This window comes from Osmerus mordax, chromosome 6, assembly GCF_038355195.1.
Source record: "Osmerus mordax isolate fOsmMor3 chromosome 6, fOsmMor3.pri, whole genome shotgun sequence".
In the NCBI taxonomy this organism is placed as follows: Eukaryota; Metazoa; Chordata; class Actinopteri; order Osmeriformes; family Osmeridae; genus Osmerus; species Osmerus mordax.
This window is the reverse complement of record NC_090055.1, coordinates 16,429,537-16,452,085: the sequence shown is the minus strand read 5'-3', so window position 1 is coordinate 16,452,085 and position 22,549 is coordinate 16,429,537. Positions and strand designations below refer to the sequence as shown.

Sequence of the window (22,549 nt, the reverse complement as noted above, 5' to 3'; positions counted from 1 at the left end):
TACAAATTCAGCAATTACTACAGCAGTACCGCCCCATACATACATCTTTTTTACAGGTGGAGTATTCTGATGCTGTGAGAGATAGAGGGACTGGAATTAGTGACAGGTGCTTTGGCTTGCAGTTGAAGCATTTATAGCAAGGACGTAGCCATGGAGTCAACATTGGGAGGCCCAAATCTGTGTGGGGTCTGGGGTAAATTTTATCTTATATAACACAACACAAAAGCAACAGACTCATATAAAATGTATGACTTTATAATGGGTGGTGGTTTTGCCCGATTTTGACACGGCCAAAATTTTGCACTTTTCAAATATTATTGACCCTAATTTGACTCCATATTTCTCCTTGTGCTCATTCAGCTCAGGTCAATCAGCAATCGGCTAATAATATTCCCTTTTGTGCTCGTGGCCTCGTGCCCTGTTCGAGCACATTTGCAGGCAACTTTTCTTGACGTAGGCAAATAAATGAGGTGCTAGTTTACCCATTTCAGATTGGTTTCAAACTTAGCAAAAATCATGGTTGCTTTGTACGCGGCAACATTTTGGTTGTCCCTACCAAATTTCACTCCAAGGTTTTTTGAAAAGTAGGCAGCCCTGCATATTCATCCAAACGGACAACCATTCATAGGCTTTAGCAATAATTAATAGCAGAACAGTTTATAATGTAGAATAGGCCTTCATCTGGTGAGTAACTTGCTGCTAGTGAACGTTTTTACACAGCAAGCCAATTTTTCCTTCGCAAACAAAAATGGCTTCAAGGACGGACATCCTTCCGTCTTTCAGCTAGAAATTGCCGCTCTTCTTAATTCTCTCCGTTTGGTCAAAAATAACCCCAATTTTTTTTTTTACTTTTATGCCTCCTTCACAGTTGTTAAAGGATAACGAAGGACTTCCTATTTGTTCCGTGTTTATTATTTATTTATATTTGTTTTGTTATTGTTGATTCTCTGTATACTACACTTTAATGTACTGCTGTACAAGTATAATGTATGCTGTTATTTGTATTTCTGTATTGTCACTAAGCATTAATCCTTATTTTATTTATTTTTAAGTAGCTTGCTGCTAGACAAATGAAATATTAGCCTACCAAGATGATTTTAAGAAGTTTTTGGCAGAACCTTACGTATGTCTTAATTCTGCTGTTATGACTGAATACCCCATTGTTTTTAGGATTAAGCTTTGGATAGTTCTTGGAGAATGGCAGTGTGCCACAGATCTTTTTCCCCCGAGATGCAGGCAGCCATGCTAAGTAGCGGGAATCCTTTGAACCCATTTCTATGTAATTAGCAAGTTCTTGGAAGTTTGATTGATTTGTCTGCTCTGCCAACAAATTAAACATTCACACGTTTACGAAGTTTGTCACTTTGTCCCATGTGGGACAAAGTGAATGCACGATTGAACAGTCAATTTTAATGACATACATCAAAGAGGATAGCCTGCTACTTCGACGCAGCATAAAGTGTGACCACCAAACGTCTACTTTTCGCCAGAGCCATAGCAGAGCCATAGGTTTTTCTATGTCTCTGCGTTTAGCGAAGCTTTCACTACACTCTTGTGGTGATTTGTTAGAAGTGCGGTTTAAAATATTTGGACTGTACCAAATGTGACAGTGACGAAATGAATAAAGTTGAAATATGTTTCTACATGACAGCGTAAATATTTGATTTAAGTATATATTTACATGCAAATTACGTACAATTATCAGACGCGTGTGAAACTGTTTGCAACAAAATGTGTTTAATACAAGCATTTTTTGGTACAAGAAACCCTAAATGCGTATGACGTAATTTTTCAACATGGCCGATTCAGGAAACACAAACAGAGAAGTATATAAGGAACATATTCCTTATAATAGTAAAGCCAGGCCAGTGTCATATGAAAACATGCGGTCATCGAGTCATCAAGACTCGACGGAAAGCAGAAAAGATAATTTTCGAAAGCTGAGTACGTCGGAATATTGTGAAAAGCTGCAAGGATGGATGTGGCAGTACTACACAGGATATGTTAACTGGCAAAGCTGGCTATCTGTCTCTGCTATGTCGTCTCCTCCTTATTTACCACAGTCAACGAACGAGACATCGACTTCACCACTTTGGCCAGCCGATTTGTCCAACTTCGATGCGCAAAACTGGTTCAATAATCCTTTCGGGTTACCTTTATCGCCATATCCACCTGCCTTAGTTACACCTGGTAGCCACACAGGCGATACTATTGGCAATGGACCTGTGCCAGCTTCAGTGCCCACACAACCGCAGCAGCAACATCAACAAAACGGCAATGCACAACGACCAGGTCAGAATGTTGTCTGTACGTTCAAAAATATTCGTTTTCAACTAATTGGTATGCTTGTCCAAGTGAAGTAGCTTACACAACTGTAGTTTTAATAAACGTTGCTTAGCCAAGTGTAGACTATGCTAACTTTTGCCTTATGTCCTCCAAGGTCGAGAATATAGTATTCCTTCCCCTCTGCAGAGGTTCCTTGCGGAAATGGTGGATTTTTTCATCCTGTTCTTCATCAAGGCCACCATAATCATCAGTATTATGCACCTGAGCGGAATGAAGTATGTACAGGAGTTGGACAGGAGACAAAATAAACACACAGCAAGAATGGGAGAAAAGGCAACTTACTAAAATAACCAAGTAATTTTTGATCATTGTGTTTATAGGGATATCTCCAAGTTTGCAATGCATTTCATTGTGGAGGAAATAGATGAGGACACATCCATGGAAGAGCTACAAAAAATGATGCTTGTTGCACTTATTTATCGGATATTGGTGTGTTTCTATGAGGTATTTTAACTTATATTACAATTGGTATCAAATGAAAATCTTGCACCATAACATGACATATCCTACCCACATCGAAATAATTGTTCTTCAGGAGCCAATGTCCAGGTCAGTGTTATAACTTTCTGAGGTCTTCTAATGACACTCATGTTCCTTGTGCTCCAACAGATTGTCTGCATATGGGGGGCAGGGGGTGCCACACCAGGGAAATTTATCATTGGCCTCAGGGTGGTCACATGTGACTCATCAGTCTTGCTTCAACCCAATCGGGTCCTCGTCGTACCAGCGACAAATGTCTCCCTGACCGCGTAAGTAGTGACTCACAAGAAACCAACCTGTTTTCATTTGAAATAGTGGAACGCATAGGCTTGCTGTTGTAAACGCCTCAGTGCAATTGTAACAGGCCATAGTCGCACTGCTCGTCAGTCCTCCCAATCTTTCCACTAACTGGTACTCGATCCCGGGATCTCTGACTCGCAAGCATGACTACTAGACAACTACGCCAACAAAAAAGCTAGCTATTTTTTTTTTTTTGCTTCAACAAAAAGCTAGCTAGCAGGTAGACTGTATTTATACCTGAGGAATGCGTTTAACCCTTGTGCTGCCTTCGGGTCACATGACCCAAAGGTTCATAACGAACCATCGTTGTGTTTACCCAATTTTACCCAATACAAAAACAAATACAAATAATTTTCTTTTAACCTTTGCAATGTGGGGGGTCTGAGAGAGCCCAACGGTTAAAAGAAAATGCTTCACTTTGTTTTTGTATGCGGTAAAGTTGTCGCAATACGACGGTGGGTCACAATGACTGATGGGTCAGAATGACCCGAAGATAACAAGGGTTAACCAATTCACATTGGTTAGACATTTTCATTCTGATTATGTGTGTTGTTTTTCATGTCTTTCCTCAGTTCAACTGTAAGAGCCCTGAACAAGAACTTCTCCATCGCCTTCTTCTTCCCAGCCTTCATCACACTGCTTTTCTTCCAGCACAATAGGACTGTGTATGACATGGTGGCCGGCACCATAGTCGTCAAGCGCACGGGGGCGAGATGACCTCATGGTTAGAGTTATTAAGGTTAATGTCTAGTGCTAGTTCATGGCTTCCTCCAAAGCTTGAGTCTAGCACAGCAAGATGTGAGGAATGAAGGCCGCAAGGGGAATTGCTCTGCAACATCACTGAAGAAGCAAGCTAGTCTCTTAGACTCGTATGCTCTCGTAAATCGGACTATTTTTCTTTCATTAATGGTATTTAGAATAATTTCTTTCTGAAATTGCTGCTTGATTTGTTTTAGTGGCAAACTGCTATGGCAACCTGAAGGGGTCATGATACAATTTTTGTAATGCAAACGGTATTATCAGTGAGAACTGATAACATGTATTAACAAATCAATTTGATAATTTTGTTTAATTTTCCACCTGAAGCTGTGAACCCTGTGCATGATTTTGCAACTCTAAATGGTTTTAGCTCTAATAGTGCTGTATTTTATTACTAAATATGTATTTTATTGACATTTTGAAAGGAAGACTCATGTTAATTCTGAAATGTGTTACCAAGGTTACAGTTTAGACCATTGCTACCAAATATTATGGCCAGATTTATCAATCTTTTTTCATACATTTATCTCAAGCGCTTCATACAGTATAAATGTGCCATCATAGTGTTTGATATGCCTGTTAAGTCTAAGAGTGAAAGCATGCTGTTCTCTATTGCTTTAAAGCTGTTTTGAAATTTGAAAACCAATTTTAGTACCACTCTATGCTGTGAGGCCTGTGTTGGGTTAATTTTAAAGTATTTTATTTATTTAACAAGAAGTGTGTCCCTAATGACAACTATAGCCAGTACACCTTAACAGCCTCACATTAACAGGTGATGAAAAGATACAAGCAGATTCAAGCAGAAAATGTCAAATTTGCCTTACAGTGTTATGATTTTGTAAATTGTGTTTGTCTATTTGTTCCATCGGTACCAATAAATTGTTCTTTAGGGACAATTTGTAGATTTAATCGAACTGACGTGATATTTTGATGTGAATCGGTGTTTGTAGTATGTAAGCACCTTCCTTTCCCATCATTCCATGCAAGATGAAGATGCTACAGGATATGGCATTTGTTTTTATAAATTCTGATTTTCCAGTTGGACAATGGTACATATAAACAATTTCCTACATCCAGGATTCAGTTTTTACTTAAATTGCTCTGTGAAAGGACATGGATTATTGCTTACACATTTCAAGGTCTTTGTCAGAAACACATGGTAGACAAGGCACACAGTGTAATGAAATGCACCCTCAATGTCATAGGTATGAAAAAGAAGAAAAGCACAAAGTTTTTGCTTGCAATGTACATTGGATACTTCCACTATGTTAGGATTACTCCATGGCAGTGAGCCATGGAAACAAGGTTCTGAACAAATGTGCAGTCTGGTCTACATACTGCCTGAATACGAGGAGAAGGGCACATCCCAGTGTTTGAGCAGTGTAAGTACATGTCTGTTAACTGACTGTAGTAATAACAGAATCCTTTTGATGCTGAACATAATTTTTTGGAGCAGCATCTACTCATTTAACCTGTCATATTACCAATGACTGCCACCCTGTGCATTATAAAACCTCCAGGATGCTTAGACTACTCAAAACCAATACCCTGACATTTGTCCCAGTGTGTGCTGCCGTGTGTTCTGCCGTTCTTTCTGAAGTGAGTATTGGAGCTTAGTATCCATTGCCCAGATTTTTGGCATGTTTTGCAGTGGTGATTGTGTTAGTTTTGACTAAGTGGCAGCCTCTGCTGACAGACACAGATGGTGTCTTCGGATTACAGCCCCTCAGAACAGCTCCGCCTCCTCTGATGCTGTCGCCATGGTGGGCATGGTGACAGTGTTGCTGCGCGAGGAGCCCTTTGCACACCCCACCATCTCCCCTCGCCACAACTGAAACCCTGTGAAAGGACTAATTCATGAGCATCTCTATCAGTGTCCGGTGAAGCTGACTGTATATACTCGCCTCAGTCTTTGATCCCCTCAGGGCCTGCAATCAGTCCTCCACGTAGGGGAATGATCTCCTTGGGACTGGTTATGACATGAACCCCACTTTGGGAACCCCACTTTAGAACAAAGACTGTCAAGTAGAATTTGTGCATGCACTGTAGCGTGGCAATTCATATAGCATTTTATAGAAAACATGATGAATATTAAGCTTGTTGTTGAGGAAGAATACTTTACCAGTCACACACACAAGCAGACACACATCCTAATTGATCTGAGGAAACTAGTGTGTGTGACTGATCTTCAGACATGCCTGGGAACATCTACACATATAGAAATATTAGAATTTATTAGCCGGTTAAAGTTGTCAACTATGCACCATTTTTATTTACTGTTAGTAATAAATAATGAATAAACACATTTTCCAATATACATGCCCTGTACCAGAGAAATGTTTCCCCTCATACATTTCCTGTCAGATAGGCAGTAAAAAGAGAGCCTCTTTATTTGGTTCCTGAGTAGGAAATCTATACCCCCCCCCCCCCCCCCCCCCCCAAGACAGATGGTTGGAGGAACTACTGGCTGTCCTTACCTCTCTTATACTTGCAGCACTGCATGACCTCAAAAAGATTGTCCATTATGTATGGCAAATATATGTTGACATTTTAACTTGTACCTGTAGATTTATATTGATGGAATATTCATAATTTTGTTTTTTGATCTTTTGTCATTAAACACCTAGTGCAGTGGTTCTTAACCCTGTCCTCAGGGAACCCCTGTCCTGCATGTTTTAGATGTTTCTTGGGTCCAACACACCTGGTTCAAATGCATGTTCATTACCAGGCTTCTACGGAGCTAGATAACGACCCATTTATTTGAATCAGGTGTGTTGGAGCAGGGAAACTTCTAAAACATGCAGGACAGGGGTTCCCTGAGGGCAGGGTTAAGAACCTCTGACCTAGAGTTTTGTCTATTGGAGCTTTGTTTTGTTTACTATGGTCTGGACTATATACTATTATGACACTCCAGAACCTGTAATACCGTGAAGCCTGAAGACATACCGCTAGAGCTTAATGACCGAACCTTACAGCCACCAATATGCAGTAATGGAGGCCCTTCTCTCATTCACATCACTTAAACCTATTCCAGTCTCTCCTCTTCTTTTTTGAGGGACAAGAAGGGTCTGGTGCAGAGGCTGATAAGCGCAGAAAGACAGACATTGTGAACAGATACTGAAGACAAAGGCACAGATAGACAACCTGAGTATATGTCTACTAAAGATATTGGTCTTGAGAGGTGCTTGGCATTGTTTGACTTGGTGTTGACCAGCTTGGCCCATCTGCAGCTCAATGATACAACTGACTGGTAAAAGATGCCACTGTTTACCTAACAGCACGCAACCACAACATTTTCCAAACTTTTCCAGACAGAGAGAGAGAGAGAGTACTGAGAAATTGAGCCATGAAATGTTGGGGAATTGTTCACATCAAAGACAGAGTACTGAGACGTGGCCAAAGTCTTCCAGTTTGTGTTGTGGTCTCTTCTAGTTTGCTACCGTACACAACTAATGTACACGGACATTCCTTGAAACAGGTTGCCCTGCAAACACAATAGGAAGGATGAGGATTCAACGATACATTGCATGATGTGTAGTTTGATTTCAAATACGTTTTTGCACCTTTTTCTATGTTTGTATACTCTATCGTGTAACATTTACCATTCATTTACCATTACTTTGCAATTCCATTTTACAGGGGAAAGAGAGAGGGAAATAGAGAGAATGGGGGGTCTCTAAAATGTAGGTTTCCCTTTTGTCATTTCATGGATTACATCACAAACCAGTTTTGCACTGAAGTGTGCTGCCCTCTGCTGGTTGTGTATAGAAGAGAGAGAGAGACTTCACAGAATGGGACCAAAAGTAGTAAAAAAAAAATTTCTAATAATTTCAAACGTTTTGAAAGAAAATAATATTGTTGATTCTTTAGTCTCTACAATTATGGCTGCTAATGTCACCTATAAGGTTGTACTGACAATGACTGGGACACACATTACAGTCACTTTACTTATTGTAAGGAGTCTTACATAAAACCATCAGCTCAAGCATTCAAAAAAAATTGTAGTCTGTTCTAAGTTGTAGGTTACTGGAAACTGCCTCACTCCTCCAGTTCTGAACGACAACCTCCTCTTTCTGCGGCTCAAACAGCATACTGAAGACAATGTGCGTAAGCAGGGGCCGGCTATTTTCAGCTGAATGGAGAGTCTTGGCTCTCAAACATGGGAAAAATGCCTCCACCCTGGAGAAATGTGGACCCAGACTCTTTCAAGGACATTAAAGCACATGCAAATTGTTCCACCCATTGACAAATACGAAAGGGGAGAATCACTTGGACCTTGGTAAAAATATGAAAAGTTCTGATAAGTGTTATTAAACACAGTTCACTAGCTGTTGTCACATTCCCTGACTAGCCTACAATTTGTGAATCCCACAGAGCCCTGCAGGCCTTGTTGAAGACAACAACTAAATTGAATTCCTGAGGGCAGAAACTATAGGCAAACATCAACAGAACATCTATCAGTCTATTTTTAGAAAACAAAAGATTTTAAGAAAAGATTTGGGTGACGCCTATCAATTAATAAGAATGTTTATCCGGTAACGGTCCCACAGTCTGAACATGCATAAAAGTAACTATTTTTAAACGACTATACCACTGCCAGACCAACTCGAGTGTGTTAAACAGGTCAAACGTAACCTGTTTGACCTGTTTGACCTGTCAAGGTCATTCAAAGACAGCTGCAGCCGAATCCTTTCCACCTCGGAGAGTAAACTTACACGTAAACTCGGTCACCCAGAAGTAGGGCAACAGAGCAATTTTTTTTGGTTTGTGACCATTCTGCGGTGTTGACGTGAACTCTGAGTGGATAGGTGAGATTGGTGGCACTTGCCTGCCGACCTGCTTGTCACCTTGATCACTTTCCCTCTGCTTTTGAATTCCCCAGCACTCAATGGGATCTTTCAGCCTGTCATGCTACACCGCCATTGAGAAGTAGCCACACAAGCACCCATCTACCCATCTTTCTTAATGGGGACTGGAGACCGTGGAGCAACCCCTTGTTGCCATGGCAGCATCGAGTTTTCGCATTCCCAACACGCGCGCAGAGCGCGCCATTCGTTCTGAGACCGACCGCGCCACAACAGAGCGAGCGGCCGCTGTTCTCCCGGGGAGTCGGGCCAGGTTTATTTACCCGTTCCTCTGATGGGCGAGACAACGCTTAATCCCAGCTCCGACCCCGGTGCTGAACCCCCATGCTGAAAATGAATGGAATGTGACCCAGCATGGTAGCTCCTACGCTTTCATTCACATCTCCACCCGAGGACGCGTTTAACTGTGTTTATGTGTAGATATTCTTTATTACAAGCTACATGATACCAGTTACAAGTCGTATTGGCAACTACCCAAATATATAATAAAACAAAATGAAAGCAGTGGTATTCCACTTCCCTTTCACCCTGCTATGGGAAATTATGGGAAAACCGAATGTACTGGATTATTCAAAATGGGATTTTGACAAGCACAAACAGAGGGTTAATTATTCACAAAGAACAAGCACAATTTCTCTCAATCCAAATGTGTGTTGTGTGTATGTCTTTGTATGTGTGTCTGTATACATGTGTGTTTACTGCATGTATGCAGTGTTTTGGGATGTGTGCCGCATGCCTGGACATGTCTGCTGTTCAGTAGGAGCAGAGGTGGCACACACAGTCCTGCTAGGAGCAGAGAGAAGGACGACAGGAGACTGGAGACGGAGGGCCTACCCAGGTGGACATGGGATACAGGCAGTCTGGACCGTGAGTAACAGGGGTTGACTAGTGTTGTGGGGCTAATCTTTAGCAGACAAGGTGCCCGGATTGCTGTGGAGCTAGTGTCTCATTAGCTGTCCTGATGCCATGTGTGGCATTAATAGAGAGTTTCCACTTACCTTTGTGGATAGGACAGTGTGATTTCTGTGCTCCTAAGTGGTTTAATCTGGCACTGGGCTTCACAGCGTAAATGTTGCTTTATGTAACCCGCAGCAACAAAACACCCTTGGCTTTTCAAGGTGAAGGTAACGTGTGAGCGTGAAACAGAGGGTGCTTGACTGTGTAGAGAGCTACAGTGGAGCTTAAAATAGAAGAGCAGACACACATTTAAGGACAGTGTGTGCCATTTGTTTGTGAGTGTGTAAAGGTACACATAAGAGGATAAGAGCATGATTCATGCAGGGATGAATAACACACATGCAAAGGTACTCTCACACATACACATACACACACACACAGATTACTACTAAATTAAATATTTCACAGATAGCTTTGGATAGACACAGTATTAGAGGTTTGGACAAAGTTGCAGCAGTAATTGTAACTTTAACGATGTGTTTTGGAAAGCCTTCCTTTTCATTTAGGGTTCAGCACTTGTGGAATGTTATGCATGCTACAGTTGTGTCTGCACTTTGAATATGAAACACATGAGGAACTAGGTCACCAACAAGCCTCCTGGCAGTTGTACACACACCCATCACAACAGTACAGTCATTTACACAGAGGCGTACAGCACTGTATACAGCACCACTGGCTGCCTGAGCTTGACCCATTGTTGACCCCCATTAAGGAAGCCCCCCACCTACCCACTCAGGGACCAGACAGGGAGGCAAATTGAGTGGTTCCAAATGTGCCTTTGGACCCAAATGTACTGCTGTGTTCTCTTATTCTTACTGGTCCACTGTCAGTGTAGTGCAGTCTTGTATGGTATTCACTCGAATATTAGCGATAATATCGCGATGTGACGACGACATGACGACGATGTAAAATTTGAAAATATCGTGAATATCGAATATAAAATAAATAAATAATCTTTTTATTTATTTTTTTCGCTGGTCCTTGTGTTGCTTGTGTTTTAAGATCACCGTCTGGCTCCTCTGTGTTCACATACACACACAGACAAACAAACACACACAAACTGAAAATTGCACTCGCACAGGCACTCTCTTTTGCTCTGTTTTTGTCCTGTCACATAAGGACATTTGCATGAATTGTTCCATGTGAGGTCCATTTTGTCTAGTTGAAAGTACCATGTTATGGCAACTTCTTAAATTTGCCCTACACATTTTGTACTTTGTAACAATAGCTGTTCTATCTACATTGTTTTTGTTGTTTTCTAATGGAGGCAAAAGAGGCTGATAAGCCTTTTTTTTTTTCAAATGCAAACATATCGGGGTATGTATTGAATATAGTAAATTCTTTGACAATATCGAGATATATTTTTGGTTATGTATCGCCCAGCCCTACTGTATAGTAGTGTACAAAAAATGATGTAGTGAGGATACTATGGTTGTGTAGTAAAATAATGTAGTGAGGATAATGTATTGAGAACTATATAGTGAGGATCCTGTATTGAGGATAGTGTTGTGAGAATAGTCTAGTTAGCGGTGCATAACCACAACAGCACGTCACAGGAGGAATGACTCACAGGGACAGGATGGAACTGCACTCATGTGACAGGTTTCTCACAGTTAATAGCTTCATCATGTTTCAAGATTTCAACGAATATTTGTGTGTCCCTTATATGACCTGCTTGTATCTTGCAAGTGCTGTCCCTATATGTGCTATAGAAGTACTTTATACTCCACTGTGCGTCTCTCTGTGTGTGTTTTCTTTGAGAAACATTGGTGTTTGTAAGTGTCCATTAAATTACCTGACTGTCTTTCTGATGTGCTATAGAAGAACATTATGTTCTAGAAAATATTTGCATGTGTGTGAGTGTATGTTTGTGAATGTGTTTATGTGTGTGTACATGTGTGAGTGTCTTCCTCTATATGAATCAATGTGGGAAGGAAATATATAGATATATGTGCACATGACCTACCTTTATTTTGGGCTACAAAAGTACACTGTGTCTGTGTGTGTGCCTGTGTGTGTGCTCATGTTTGCGTGTGTGTGTTTGAGTAATGCACAAAAAAGGAATCTTGGACTAGCTCTTCAGTCTGTTCTTTTTGTTTCCTTCAACCTGCCACTCCCAGACCTCTCCTTCCCACACTTTGTGTCCGGGTCTGGGGTACCTCAGCTCAGTGAGGGCCTTGCCCTGGAGAAGCCAGATGCTATTTGTATATTGCTTTGGATAAAAGTGTCCGTTAAATGAACAAAATGTTCAACGAGAGCTGGTGCTGCTGGTGTTGGTGGTCTGGGTGGCTGCTGTGGATACAGGGGCCAGGCTAGAGGAGGGTCCCAGTACCAGGGTGCTGGGTGGGGAGTGTTTATCAAGCCAGCTCTGCCTGCTATGGGTGATAGATCTGAGGAGCAGAGAGGACGGAGGCCTGGGTTCCACAGAGGGGCAGGTTACTTCAGGTCAAGATCAGCTGGGTCATCTGCCTCTAAGGCTAGATTTCAACCAGCAGATTTGTCTCTGCAGATAAAATGTATATAGCAGTGAAATATTGAACAGCTTTAAAATGCTTGTCTGTTTAACCCTCTGTGAGACTGTGTGTGTTTGTGTGGATGTGGATGTGTGTGAGCATGTGTGTGAATGTGTGTGTGTATTTGCGATGTGTGCATATGTGCCAGCCAGTGTGAACGTGTGGTGCATAGCACACACAGCCGTACTCACATCCATATGTCTGTATGAGTAAACCTTCGCTGAATCCCCAGCTCTTTCCACCTCCTCCTCCCCCCTCTCCCTCCCTCTGTCTTCCCTCCCTACTCCCACACCCCTCCCTTCTTCTTCCGCCCTCCCTGTGTGAGCGTAGTCTGGGCGCGCTGCCAAGTAGAGTGTTTTTTTTGAATGAATACCCGATGCGGCTGATGAAGCTGGCTGGGGGAGGAGCTGTGTCAGTGGAGTACTGAGAGAGGGAGGGTGAGAAAGTGAGGGAGAGGGAGGGGGTAGAAAGAGTGGAGAGAGAGGGAGGGGGGAGAAAGAGTAGAGGAGAGAGAGAGAGAGAGAGAGAGGGAGGGAGAGGGGAGGGAGAGGGAAGAGAGAAAGGGGGAGAGCAAGTAAGAGAGGCAGCGATGGAGAGAGAGAGGAAGAGAGAGAGAGAGAACTGGCAGTCTGGTGGCCTTGCATAACACACGTTGGAGCTGCCTTGCACGCAGGACTTCATGTGAGCTTCACCAGAGAGGGGGGACTTCCTTTATCGTCAAGCCGTCCTCAGCAGAGTAGTAGGCAGAGGGTGCTCAGCTGGGAGCCTACAGGGGGATGTACCACTGAGCTGGACCGCCGTAGAACCCACACCTCTGGCACCGACCTGCACAAAGGAAGCAGTGAGGAGGACGAAAGCACGTCCACAGCTCCCAGGCAGCAGAAAGCTCAGGCTATGCTTAGCAAGCAGAGGACTGTGGACTGACTGGTAAGCTTATTCCTCTCAGGCGGTAGGGGGGGGGGGGGGGGGGTTGTCATTTCTCGTTTGTCGCCTATCTTTTACAGCGTAGTATTTTCCTCCCTGTATTCACCACTCCGGCACTGCTGTTCTGATGCCCCTAGAGGCCAGCCAGCATCTGTTAATCTCAGAGGCTGAGGGCTGGAGAGGCAGAAACAATGCTCCTGGTTCACAGGTTTAATGGAGTTTCCCCCCCACCCCCCCCCCTCTCTCTCTCTCTCTCTCTCTCTCTCACTCGCTGTCTCGCTCTCACTCTCTCTCTGTCTGTCTAAGGATCTGTACATTGTGTGAGTTGTTGGCTGCTGCAGCGGCTCTCTGGAGTCATTGTGGAGACAAACAGGCAGAGCTGGAGCTGGGCTCTCTGTCTGCCTCAGACGGAGAGAGTTAATAGGGCTTGGGTCCGCCTCTTAAAGGGACAGGCACCCCTCTTTGGATGCACACAGGCAAGGGGGAAATGGCTCATTGGAGCTTCAGAGAACTGGTGACACACTAACGAGCCTTGTAATAAGGAAGGAGCTTGTTTGTGAGGGAAAAAGAGTAATACTATTTGATGGAGACAGAGAGTGAGTCTAGCGTGTTGACTCTCTGACCAGTTGTGTGCATTCTGTGCAGTCTGTAGTTCACCGAATGATGATGATATGTGTTTCTAAGTATGCAAAATTGGATTTCTGATACTAACTGCTTCGGTGCAACCCGCCACAAGAGGACGCAGGATCTGATTACTGGCTTGTTTACCCTCTACGTTCCCAGAGTTTGGTCTGTGAGTTAATAAGTGAACCCTGCTTCTCACCTCAGTCTCCACACAGTCTCCACAGTCTGCAGAGATAGATCAATGCTGGGCCGCAGCAGTGTGGAACAGAGGAGAGGAGATGGGATCAGAATCAAATCGTCATGGTGTCTAAACAACACTCTTCACAAGACACACTCACACAAAGGGCTCGACTGATGTTAACACCAAGGCTCATCCAAGGCTTAAAGCCTTGGATGAGACGGTAGGGTGTGTGAGGTCCCAGCAGGATTTGTGTATGTGGAGGCAGACAGCTGCGGATGGTGACTGGGAGGTTATGGAGGGTTGTTAGGGGTTTGGGGCTGGGGAGCTTGTACCCCCACCCCTTCCTACCAGCAGACACCCTACTTATCACCTGGGAATGTGTGAGAGAGGAGTTTACATTGATGGTCGGTCAGGACACAGTCTACCATATACTATATATTTTTTATTTTTCCATTCAGGTGTATTTCTGTCTCTCACACACGATTTCTCTCAATTCAATTCAATGATGCTTACTCAATCATCTCTCTCTCTCTCTCTCTCTCTCTCTCTCTCTCTCTCTCTCTCTCTCTCTCACTCACTCACTCACTCACTCACTCACTCACTCACACACACACACAGAAGCTCTTACTGCACACACACACACACACACACACACACACACACACACACACACACACACACACACACACACACACATACACACTCTGACGTACCTCTGTGGTTTGTGCAGTTTTGTGTGTGTGTGGGAGTATGAATGAGGATGATTGGATGAGGTCACTCTACCATTCTGTTTGACTAAAGTGGCAGAGGTAGGAAGCTTCAGTGTGTCATGATCTTCACAGAGACCCGCCTGTCTGTCCCTTTCCACACAGGCGGTGTCAAGGGTGACAATCTGGAGGCTTTCCCTTTTACATCCTACATGTGACGACTGTGTGTGTGGCTGTGTGGGTGTGACTGTGTGTCTGATAGTGAGTGTCTGACTATATGTGTATGGCTGTGTGTATGACTGTGTGTCGAACTGTGTGTGTCTAAATGCAGTCCGTTGTTCTCTGTGGTGTCATTAAGGGTGTGTGTTTGTTGGTTTCACTGTTCTAATTATAACTGTCTGTGGAAAATCTAGCAGGCTGCCTGCTCTGTGTATATGCTTTCTATGCTCCTGCTGCTTAATACTTTTCCCAATTGTGGGTGGACGTGTGTGTGCACGTGTGTGTGTGTGTCCGAGTGTGTGTACTACACTGCCTCCAGAGCATGTTGAGAGAACCTTCTATAGTTTAGAACATACTGTACTATAGATAGCAGACTGAGACTCCATTCCTTGTACAGTGTGTGTTGTCATGTTGTGGTGTGTAACAGGTTTGTGTGTGTAGTGCCCTGCAAACAGTGTTGTTCTGCCATTGAAAAGTGAAGCATGGGGTTGTGATGGTGCCGTAGCCATGGCAGGCTTAGAGACTCAGTTACCGTGTTCCCTGGGCGTCGTTAGGGCTCTGGGATTATCACACTGTTGTCATGGTGTTGCCGTGGCGGGGTTGTCACGGCGTTGCCGTGGTGATATGTCTGTCATGTGGTTGTGTTGCTGATGAGGGATCTCTCAGGGAGGAGGTGTGTGTGTGTGTGTGTGTGTGTGTGTGTGAGAGGGGGGTGGTGACTACACCACTGTGATGCTGCAGGCTCTGCTCAATGTGGGTCAGGAGAAGCAGCTTTCTCTTTTTGCTTTACATCTCTGTGTCTGTCTCTCTCTCTTCTTCTTCTTCACATCTCCCTTTCCCTCCTCCTGTCCATCTCCAATTCCTCTCCATTGTCTGTCCCCCCTCCCCTCTTTCTACTTCTCTCTCTTTTCTCCTACTTGCCACCTTTTTCCCTCTGTCTCTCGCCTCCCCATCCGCTCTATCTCACTCTCTCTCTATGACTCTTTCCTCCCCTCCTCTCTCTTCATGTATCACATACTCTCTTTCCTCAACATCTTTCTCACTGCCATCTTGCTTTCCTTCTGTCTACCTTCCTCCCTCTCTTACCCTACCCCCTCCCACCCATCCATCCTCTTTTACCAGCCCCCCCCCCCCTCCTCTATTGCACCTCCTCTTTGTTACGTTTGGTTAATCTAGCTGGCTGTGCCCTGAGATAAAGACTGTGGCTGCTTCTCCTATGGATGCCGTGACCTTGTCAAAGTCATGGAGCCTGAGGTTGATGGGCACAAATTGAGATCCTCTGAGGTCGCCGCTGTGGTTTACCGTTCTATTTATACATCATGTTCAAGGGGCATGTCTGCAGAATAAAGGCTCGTCCATACATCAAACAACACTGGATGACTGAACGGATGGATTTCATGGTGTCTAATAATCCTCTTGATGGAGGATGTGTGTATTTGTGGGTGCGTGTGTGTGTGGTGTTTGTGCATGCTTGTGTGTGGTGTGTGTTTGTGCTTGCCTGTGTGTGTGGACTTGACTTTGTGTGTGTCCTGCCCTCCATGTAGGTGTCCCTGGCTAATGAACGACAGAGAGTCCTGTGCACTGAACCTCAGATAAACCTGCAGGAGACACACACTCAGAGGGAGGGAGAGAATGAGAGAGCCGAAAAATAGAGGAAAAAAACTGACAGAGATCAAGAAGAAGGTTATGTTTGTGGGCACACATTATTAATATCTCTGCGTTTGTCTGGGTGTGTGAGGGCTAGTAAGTGCATGTGTGTGTTTTAGTGACTATACCCATTTGTCGATGCCCGTCGTGTGCTCCAGTGGGTTTTTATGCCAGTCAAACACGGTCAACATTGACAGGGCCTCCTTTGGCTGAAGCCTGTGGCTTGTTGGCACAGTGGTGCTTGCTTAACCCACTTTCTACAGCTCTACTGGGCCATTCCCTGACACAACATAGGCCCAAACCACTAGTGGGTGCAGATAAAGAACTAATTTCAGTGTTCACTGAACCCAGCCTCCAGGATACGACATACACTACAACCAATCTGTTATAGAACCTACTCATCTGATACAAAGTTGTATCCCCTCGTCATTTGTGCACTGCTTTTACTGTACGACACCATCATCTTTTTCATATTGAATAGAAAGAATACATCAAAGTGTATTTGTTTACATTGATACTATGCGCTCCAAGTACTATTGTTTTGCCTGCGACATACACAAAGAGAAGCTTCTGTCAAGAAGTAGGAATCGATATATGCAGTTTGAGCTCAGATGAGATAACAGCTGCCTCAGTGTTTCAGTCAGAGACAAAAGCAACAGGCCTCCAGTCTCTGGGTCTTTCCTCAGGAGCTTTGGAGCTGTATGGTGCTCTCTTTACCCGGGCCCTCCTTCCCTTTTCGTCTCTGTATTCTCTGCTGTAGAGTGGAACTGGGAGTCTGATAACAGCCCACAGCTACAACTACACACTGCTACAGTGGAACACTCTCTCTTCTTCCACTCTGCGAGTAACTCGAAAATTCCTAGCTCGGTTTCTAAATGAAACAATATAACCGGTGCCTTTTGAAAACACAGATGATCCAGGAAATGTGTGTCAGCATTTGCATGCTGTGTCTCACAGAAGCAGCTATGAGAGAAAGCATGATGAGGTGGATGACTGAGGAGAATCTGACAGTTGTCCCTGGGGAAAAGGCACCCATTGGTTTATCTCGTAGTTCATTGGCTACTTGAGGTAAACACATTCCAGATGAATCAGGCGCCACCTAGTGGTGGACATTAGAACAGCATCTTTAAGTGTAATTTGTGAATGGGGGATTAAAGAGCAATGATTCAATAGCTGACTCAATGACATGTTGACTGACTTCCAAAGCAATACTATCTCATCTCTCATTTTCTCCTTTAAGCTGCATCCTGTTTCAGTTGCATGTTCTCCTCTGCTCCCCAGATTTGCACTGAGCCTGTGGAGGGAGCTGGCCAGACAGACATGATTCCTCATGAAGTCCATGGATCTCCTCCGTCGCCAGGTGTGACTCGCTGCTCCTGAGGCTGAGGTCTGGAACCAGCCAGCCGGGCAGACGGTCCTCCCTCCTCCCTCCAGCACCACACAGAGAGAGGGGCACAGACAGATAGTAGTACTGGACAACAACAAAAACACGACGAAGCGCACGATGAAGTCCGCTCAGGAGCGGAGTAATGGCTGCCTGCCTCCTAAGAAACGAGAGATCCTCGCGCTGGAGCAGCGCCCGTTGGTCGTGGCCGCCGCTGCGACAGCTGCCCCAGACAACCAGCACACAGAGAACCTGGCGTGGCTGGCCAGCGTAGCCAGCGAGCGCTGCCGGTCCACCGAGACCAGCAGTCCCCGGTTTCCCGTCTCCTCCCCCTCCTCTTCTTCCTCTGTTGCCCCCTCCCTGTCGGCGGTGCCCCTGACCTCCCTCCCCACCATCTACCCCACGACCCTCACCCAGCAGGGTGGCACCATACAGTATGCCCAACTCGCACCCAACGTCCAGTTTATAAGCTCCGCCCTCACCGGGCCCTACGCTGGCTACATCTCTTCCCAGATCCTCCCCACTAATGCCATCTCCAACCCTGCCTCTGGCCCACAGCGCCCCCAGCTTGATGGCTACACCACCCTGGTCTCCCAGGGGAGCAAGGGCGAGCAGCAGCAGTTCCAAATCAGCCTCTCCCCAGACCTGGCTGTCTCCTCCACCCACGTCTCCAGCCAGTACATCCACCTGGACAGCACTCCTCTGACCGTCTCCGCCCCCTCCGGACACCTCCAGCTCCACCCTCACTCAGGGGTCCTCCCCCATACCCTCACCCTCGGCCCCTCCCAGCTGCTGGTGCAGTACGCCGACGGTCCCCCAGCCAAGAAAGTGGAGGGGCCCAACAAGGGTCTGGTAAACGGAGACCTGGAGTTGGGACTGGGTAAGCCAACGGCTGTGGTGAAGGCAGCAGGAGCTGGACATCCACTTAACAACCAGCAGCAGGTTCATGGCTATGAGGCCAGGCATATCCTGCTGCCGGCAGACTATGGGCAGGAGGGCTCCGGCCTGCAGACCTCCCTGGTCCTGGTGGCCAGCCCCCAGCCCAGCACCGGACCTGAGCTGGACACTGGCCCCAACAAGATCATCTCCTCCCTTGTCCACACTGACAAGGGGGGCATCTGCCTGGGGAGGCCAGTCTCCAGGACCTCCTCCTTCTCCTCCCTGTCCTCCTCCGACACCCTGAAGCCCTCCACCCCCCACACGGTCATCCAGACCTCTCACCCTGCCGAGGATCTGCCAGCGAGCCTCTACTCCTCCGGCCAGACCCCTATTATCGGCTACATAGCCAGTACGGGCCACCAGCACGCCGTGAGCTACCACGCCACGCTGCCCCAGCACCTGGTCATCCCTGGGGGCCAGTCCCTGCTCATACCTGTCAGCAGCGCCGCCGGTGGCACCCGAACCTCAGACCTGGAGGTTCCTCGCTCCATGACAGCGACGGCCACCACCCCTCAGCTGACTACCGCCATGCCCCATGCCTACCTCGCCACCGCCCTGGCCAAGTGTGAGTTGCTGGGCTCCGATGGACACCAAACTCCTCCTGTGGTCCAGGCCCAGGTTTTGCCCATTGTCCCTGTAAACTCCACCCCTACTGTGGTAGCCTCGTCCTCAGTCCCGGCCCCAGCCCCGTCCCCTGCTGCCCCTGTCTCCATCCAGGCTTCCTCCACCTCTCCGGCTGCCCTGCCTCCCTTCTTCATGCGCGGCTCCATCATCCAGCTGGCGGACGGGGAGCTGAAGAGGGTGGAGGACTTGCGGACCGAGGACTTCATTCAGAGCGCTGAGATCAGCAGCGAGCTCAAGATCGACTCATCTACCGTGGAGAGGATTGACTGCAGCCCGACACCCAACGCTGTGGTCATTCAGTTCGCTGTGGGGGAGCTCAAGGCTCAGGTAAGCTACTGCCGTTGGAAGGGGGAGCTGTTGAACATAAATCATGCAGGGAAACATTGTGTTTATGTATGTGAAATCAGTATAATGCGATTCAGGGGCATAGGTTTTATTATACAAGGGTTGAACAAAAAAAGATCTGTCCCGCCGACTGTTTATAAAGAAAATCATATTTAACAGCCACATCCTCAGTTATAAAAAAAGCTGTCCCACCCACATTTGAAAACAAACCTACACTCCTGATATGATAACACATTGCAACAAGGAGCATACCTTTATGGTTCACATCAGTGATAACAAATATACAGGTGCAATGATGAAAATTCTGTCAATAATCCTGTGAGTGTGTGTTCCTGTGCAGGTGTGTGTGGAGGTGCTAGTGGAGTACCCCTTCTTCGTATTTGGCCAGGGCTGGTCATCTTGCTGCCCTGACCGGACCACCCAGCTTTTCGAGCTGTCGTGCGCCAAGCTGTGTGTTGGCGACGTGTGTGTGTCCTTGACCCTGCGGAGCCTGAGGAATGGCTCCCTGATTGCCGGCCAGGGGTCAGAGATCAAGCTGAGGAGCAGCCAGGGCCCGGAGCCCTTCCAGGGGCCTGGCCAGTGCTCGGACTCCCCTGTCAGGACCAGTCCCAATCATACTGCACATAAAGCAGCCAATGCAGACTGTCTGGAGAAGGATAGAGGCCCAGGCCCAAGCACGGGAACCACAGGGAGCGCTGAGCTGAGACAGATAGAACAGAGGAGAACACAGTCGGCCGATGCGGACAAACCGCTGGGCCGTAAGCGGCGCTGGTCAGCCCCGGAAAGGGACCAGACAGAGAAGGCGGAGGAGGAGCCGCCCATGACGCTGCCCAAACCCTCCTTCCTCCCTCACGAGGTGAAGGTCAGCATCGAGGGCAGATCCACCACTGGCAGCTGAGGACTGGGAAAGTGTCACTTCTGGGGAAAAGAGGATAACAAAAATTGAATGTTTGTGATATATCGTTTGTGCTTTTCTTTTATCTCTACCCTTATTCAGATAACTGTAATATAGAGTGAGTTTACACAGTATTTACATTTGTATTGTTACATACAGGCAAAGTTAGGACGTTATGGAGGTTAGTGCAATTAACCCTGAGAAAGGCCAAGAGCAATGAGCTGGCTGGGGACTGAGCGTAGAAGCCACACATCCAAGATAAGCTCACCGCTTGACACCAATGATAAGCTGAGTCTTGTGATACAACTTTTTTTTTAACAGACAGACCAATCAAGCAATGTTACATGTAGTTCCATGTGTTTTTCCTCTGGGAAGCAGGGAAGACACAGGAAGGCATTGGTGTATGACACAGGTCCACCTCTCAGACTTGATGATAGTATGGTGCTGTCTGTCTGGGGTGTGTGGTGAGGGGAAGGGGGGACAGGAAGGGGGAGGGGGGATGACTGCTCCAGTAGCACTTTACCTTGCACAGGTCAGACTGACGGAGACACCCCTCTGGTTATCCCCATGGAAACACATTAGCAACTAACTGGATTGGCGGTGATGTCATCCCTCCTCTTTTTGGTATTTAGGCTGCCCCCAATACCAGTTTTGTGTGTTGTGGTGCTGTTTCACAGACAGGGAAGGAACAGGTGTATGTTTGTGTGTATTTGTTTTGTGAGTGAATGTTCAAATGTGTGTGTACACAATGTGTTTATACATGTGTGTGTTTGTGCTTGCATGTGTGTGTAAGTGTGTGTAGCTCTCTGGCTAGAGTCTGTCCCAGTCTCCTCTTGAGCATACTGGCTTTGAGATTGCAGGCCAGGATAGGTCTGAATGTACCTCTTAACCATCACACTGTATCTCTGTAATACTGAGCTACAAACATGCCCGTCTCAGCTCGATGAGCAGATTGATGGGTTTCTAACCCCTTTGCAGAGATGCGCGCACAACTAGGGGGCAAAAAAGCAGCAATGTTCACAGCATTTCTAGCAGAGAAAAGCTCCAAAGCAGAGATGACAAGGAGTTGTTGTGAAGTAAGCTGCACTAATTGCCAAAAAGATGGATGGATATAGTTATGGAGGTAATTCAATGCATCTAATGATTTGTATGCACGCAGATTCTCCTTTGTATAAACACTGGGCCTCTTTATGAGATAGGTGTATGTATAGGTAGGGCCATATGACCATTGCCCACTTGAACATCTAAAACATATTTATCGTCTTGAATAGTGTAGGGATTACAAACAACGTTGTTTGTCTACGTTGTTTTCAATGGCTGTTTACAATATTCTGACTTGCTGGCAAAGCAGTTTTGCTCCCTTGATGTGAGCGCACCCAGTTATGTGTGTGTACAAGAAAACCTCCTATAATAAAATGCTAATTACTGAACCCAGATATTTTGCTATATTATGACATTTCAGTCGAAAAACACAAATAAAAAATTGTGGTGATTTGATTTCATGAAGGCATAATCCTGTGTGGATGTAGCACGAGATTGCAATATTGTGATCAGGTAAAGTGATCAAACCCCTGGAGTCTGAACAACGTTGTGTGATTAAAGATTAAAAATCCACTCCACTATTAGACCCTCCCTGCTCAGGCCCTGTTCCTGTGTGCAATATTGATAATATCTTTATTTACGTAGGTCTAGTTATCATAAGTTATCACCAGTCATCATTGCCAGATCATGGCTCTGCATTGTTTTGACAATGCAAATGCCCAGTGACCTGTGTACTCCAGTTTAATCTTGGAAGGAGAAACGCCATTCAGCCTTTAGTTATATTTTGATAGCTTTAATT

The 22,549-nt window shown here is 45.7% G+C and overlaps 2 protein-coding genes across 3 annotated transcripts; both read left to right on the top strand.

Moving 5' to 3' along the window:
* Positions 1-1,796: 1,796 nt before the first annotated feature.
* LOC136944487 (protein FAM8A1-like) lies at positions 1,797-4,071 on the top strand. 2 transcript variants are annotated; one of them, XM_067238276.1, is made up of 5 exons: positions 1,797-2,292; positions 2,441-2,561; positions 2,667-2,790; positions 2,956-3,095; positions 3,699-4,071. In XM_067238276.1, the coding sequence occupies exons 1-5, from the start codon at positions 1,797-1,799 to the stop codon at positions 3,841-3,843; spliced, it is 1,026 nt and encodes a 341-aa protein (XP_067094377.1). In that variant the 3' UTR covers positions 3,844-4,071. The 2 variants fall into 2 exon arrangements, with proteins under 2 accessions (XP_067094377.1, XP_067094378.1); XM_067238277.1 differs by having other exon boundaries at positions 1,815-2,307; positions 3,699-3,994.
* Positions 4,072-13,074: 9,003 nt separating this feature from the next.
* atxn1a (ataxin 1a) lies at positions 13,075-21,031 on the top strand. The gene is made up of 3 exons (XM_067238480.1): positions 13,075-13,147; positions 17,804-19,796; positions 20,155-21,031. Exons 2-3 carry the CDS (start codon positions 18,027-18,029, stop codon positions 20,710-20,712), a joined length of 2,328 nt encoding a protein of 775 aa, XP_067094581.1. The 5' UTR covers positions 13,075-13,147; positions 17,804-18,026; the 3' UTR covers positions 20,713-21,031.
* Positions 21,032-22,549: the final 1,518 nt, after the last annotated feature.

What these genes read in the sequence shown, in the direction of transcription:
- LOC136944487 (XM_067238276.1), top strand. Translation starts at nt 1,797, where the DNA reads ATGGCCGATTCAGGAAACACAAACAGAGAAGTATATAAGGAACATATT. An exon ending in ATGCACCTGAGCGGAATGAA is followed by an intron (nt 2,562 to 2,666) that starts GTATGTACAGGA and finishes TTGTGTTTATAG; the next exon opens with GGATATCTCCAAGTTTGCAA. An exon ending in ACAAATGTCTCCCTGACCGC is followed by an intron (nt 3,096 to 3,698) that starts GTAAGTAGTGAC and finishes GTCTTTCCTCAG; the next exon opens with TTCAACTGTAAGAGCCCTGA.
- atxn1a (XM_067238480.1), top strand. Translation starts at nt 18,027, where the DNA reads ATGAAGTCCGCTCAGGAGCGGAGTAATGGCTGCCTGCCTCCTAAGAAA. An exon ending in TGGGGGAGCTCAAGGCTCAG is followed by an intron (nt 19,797 to 20,154) that starts GTAAGCTACTGC and finishes GTTCCTGTGCAG; the next exon opens with GTGTGTGTGGAGGTGCTAGT.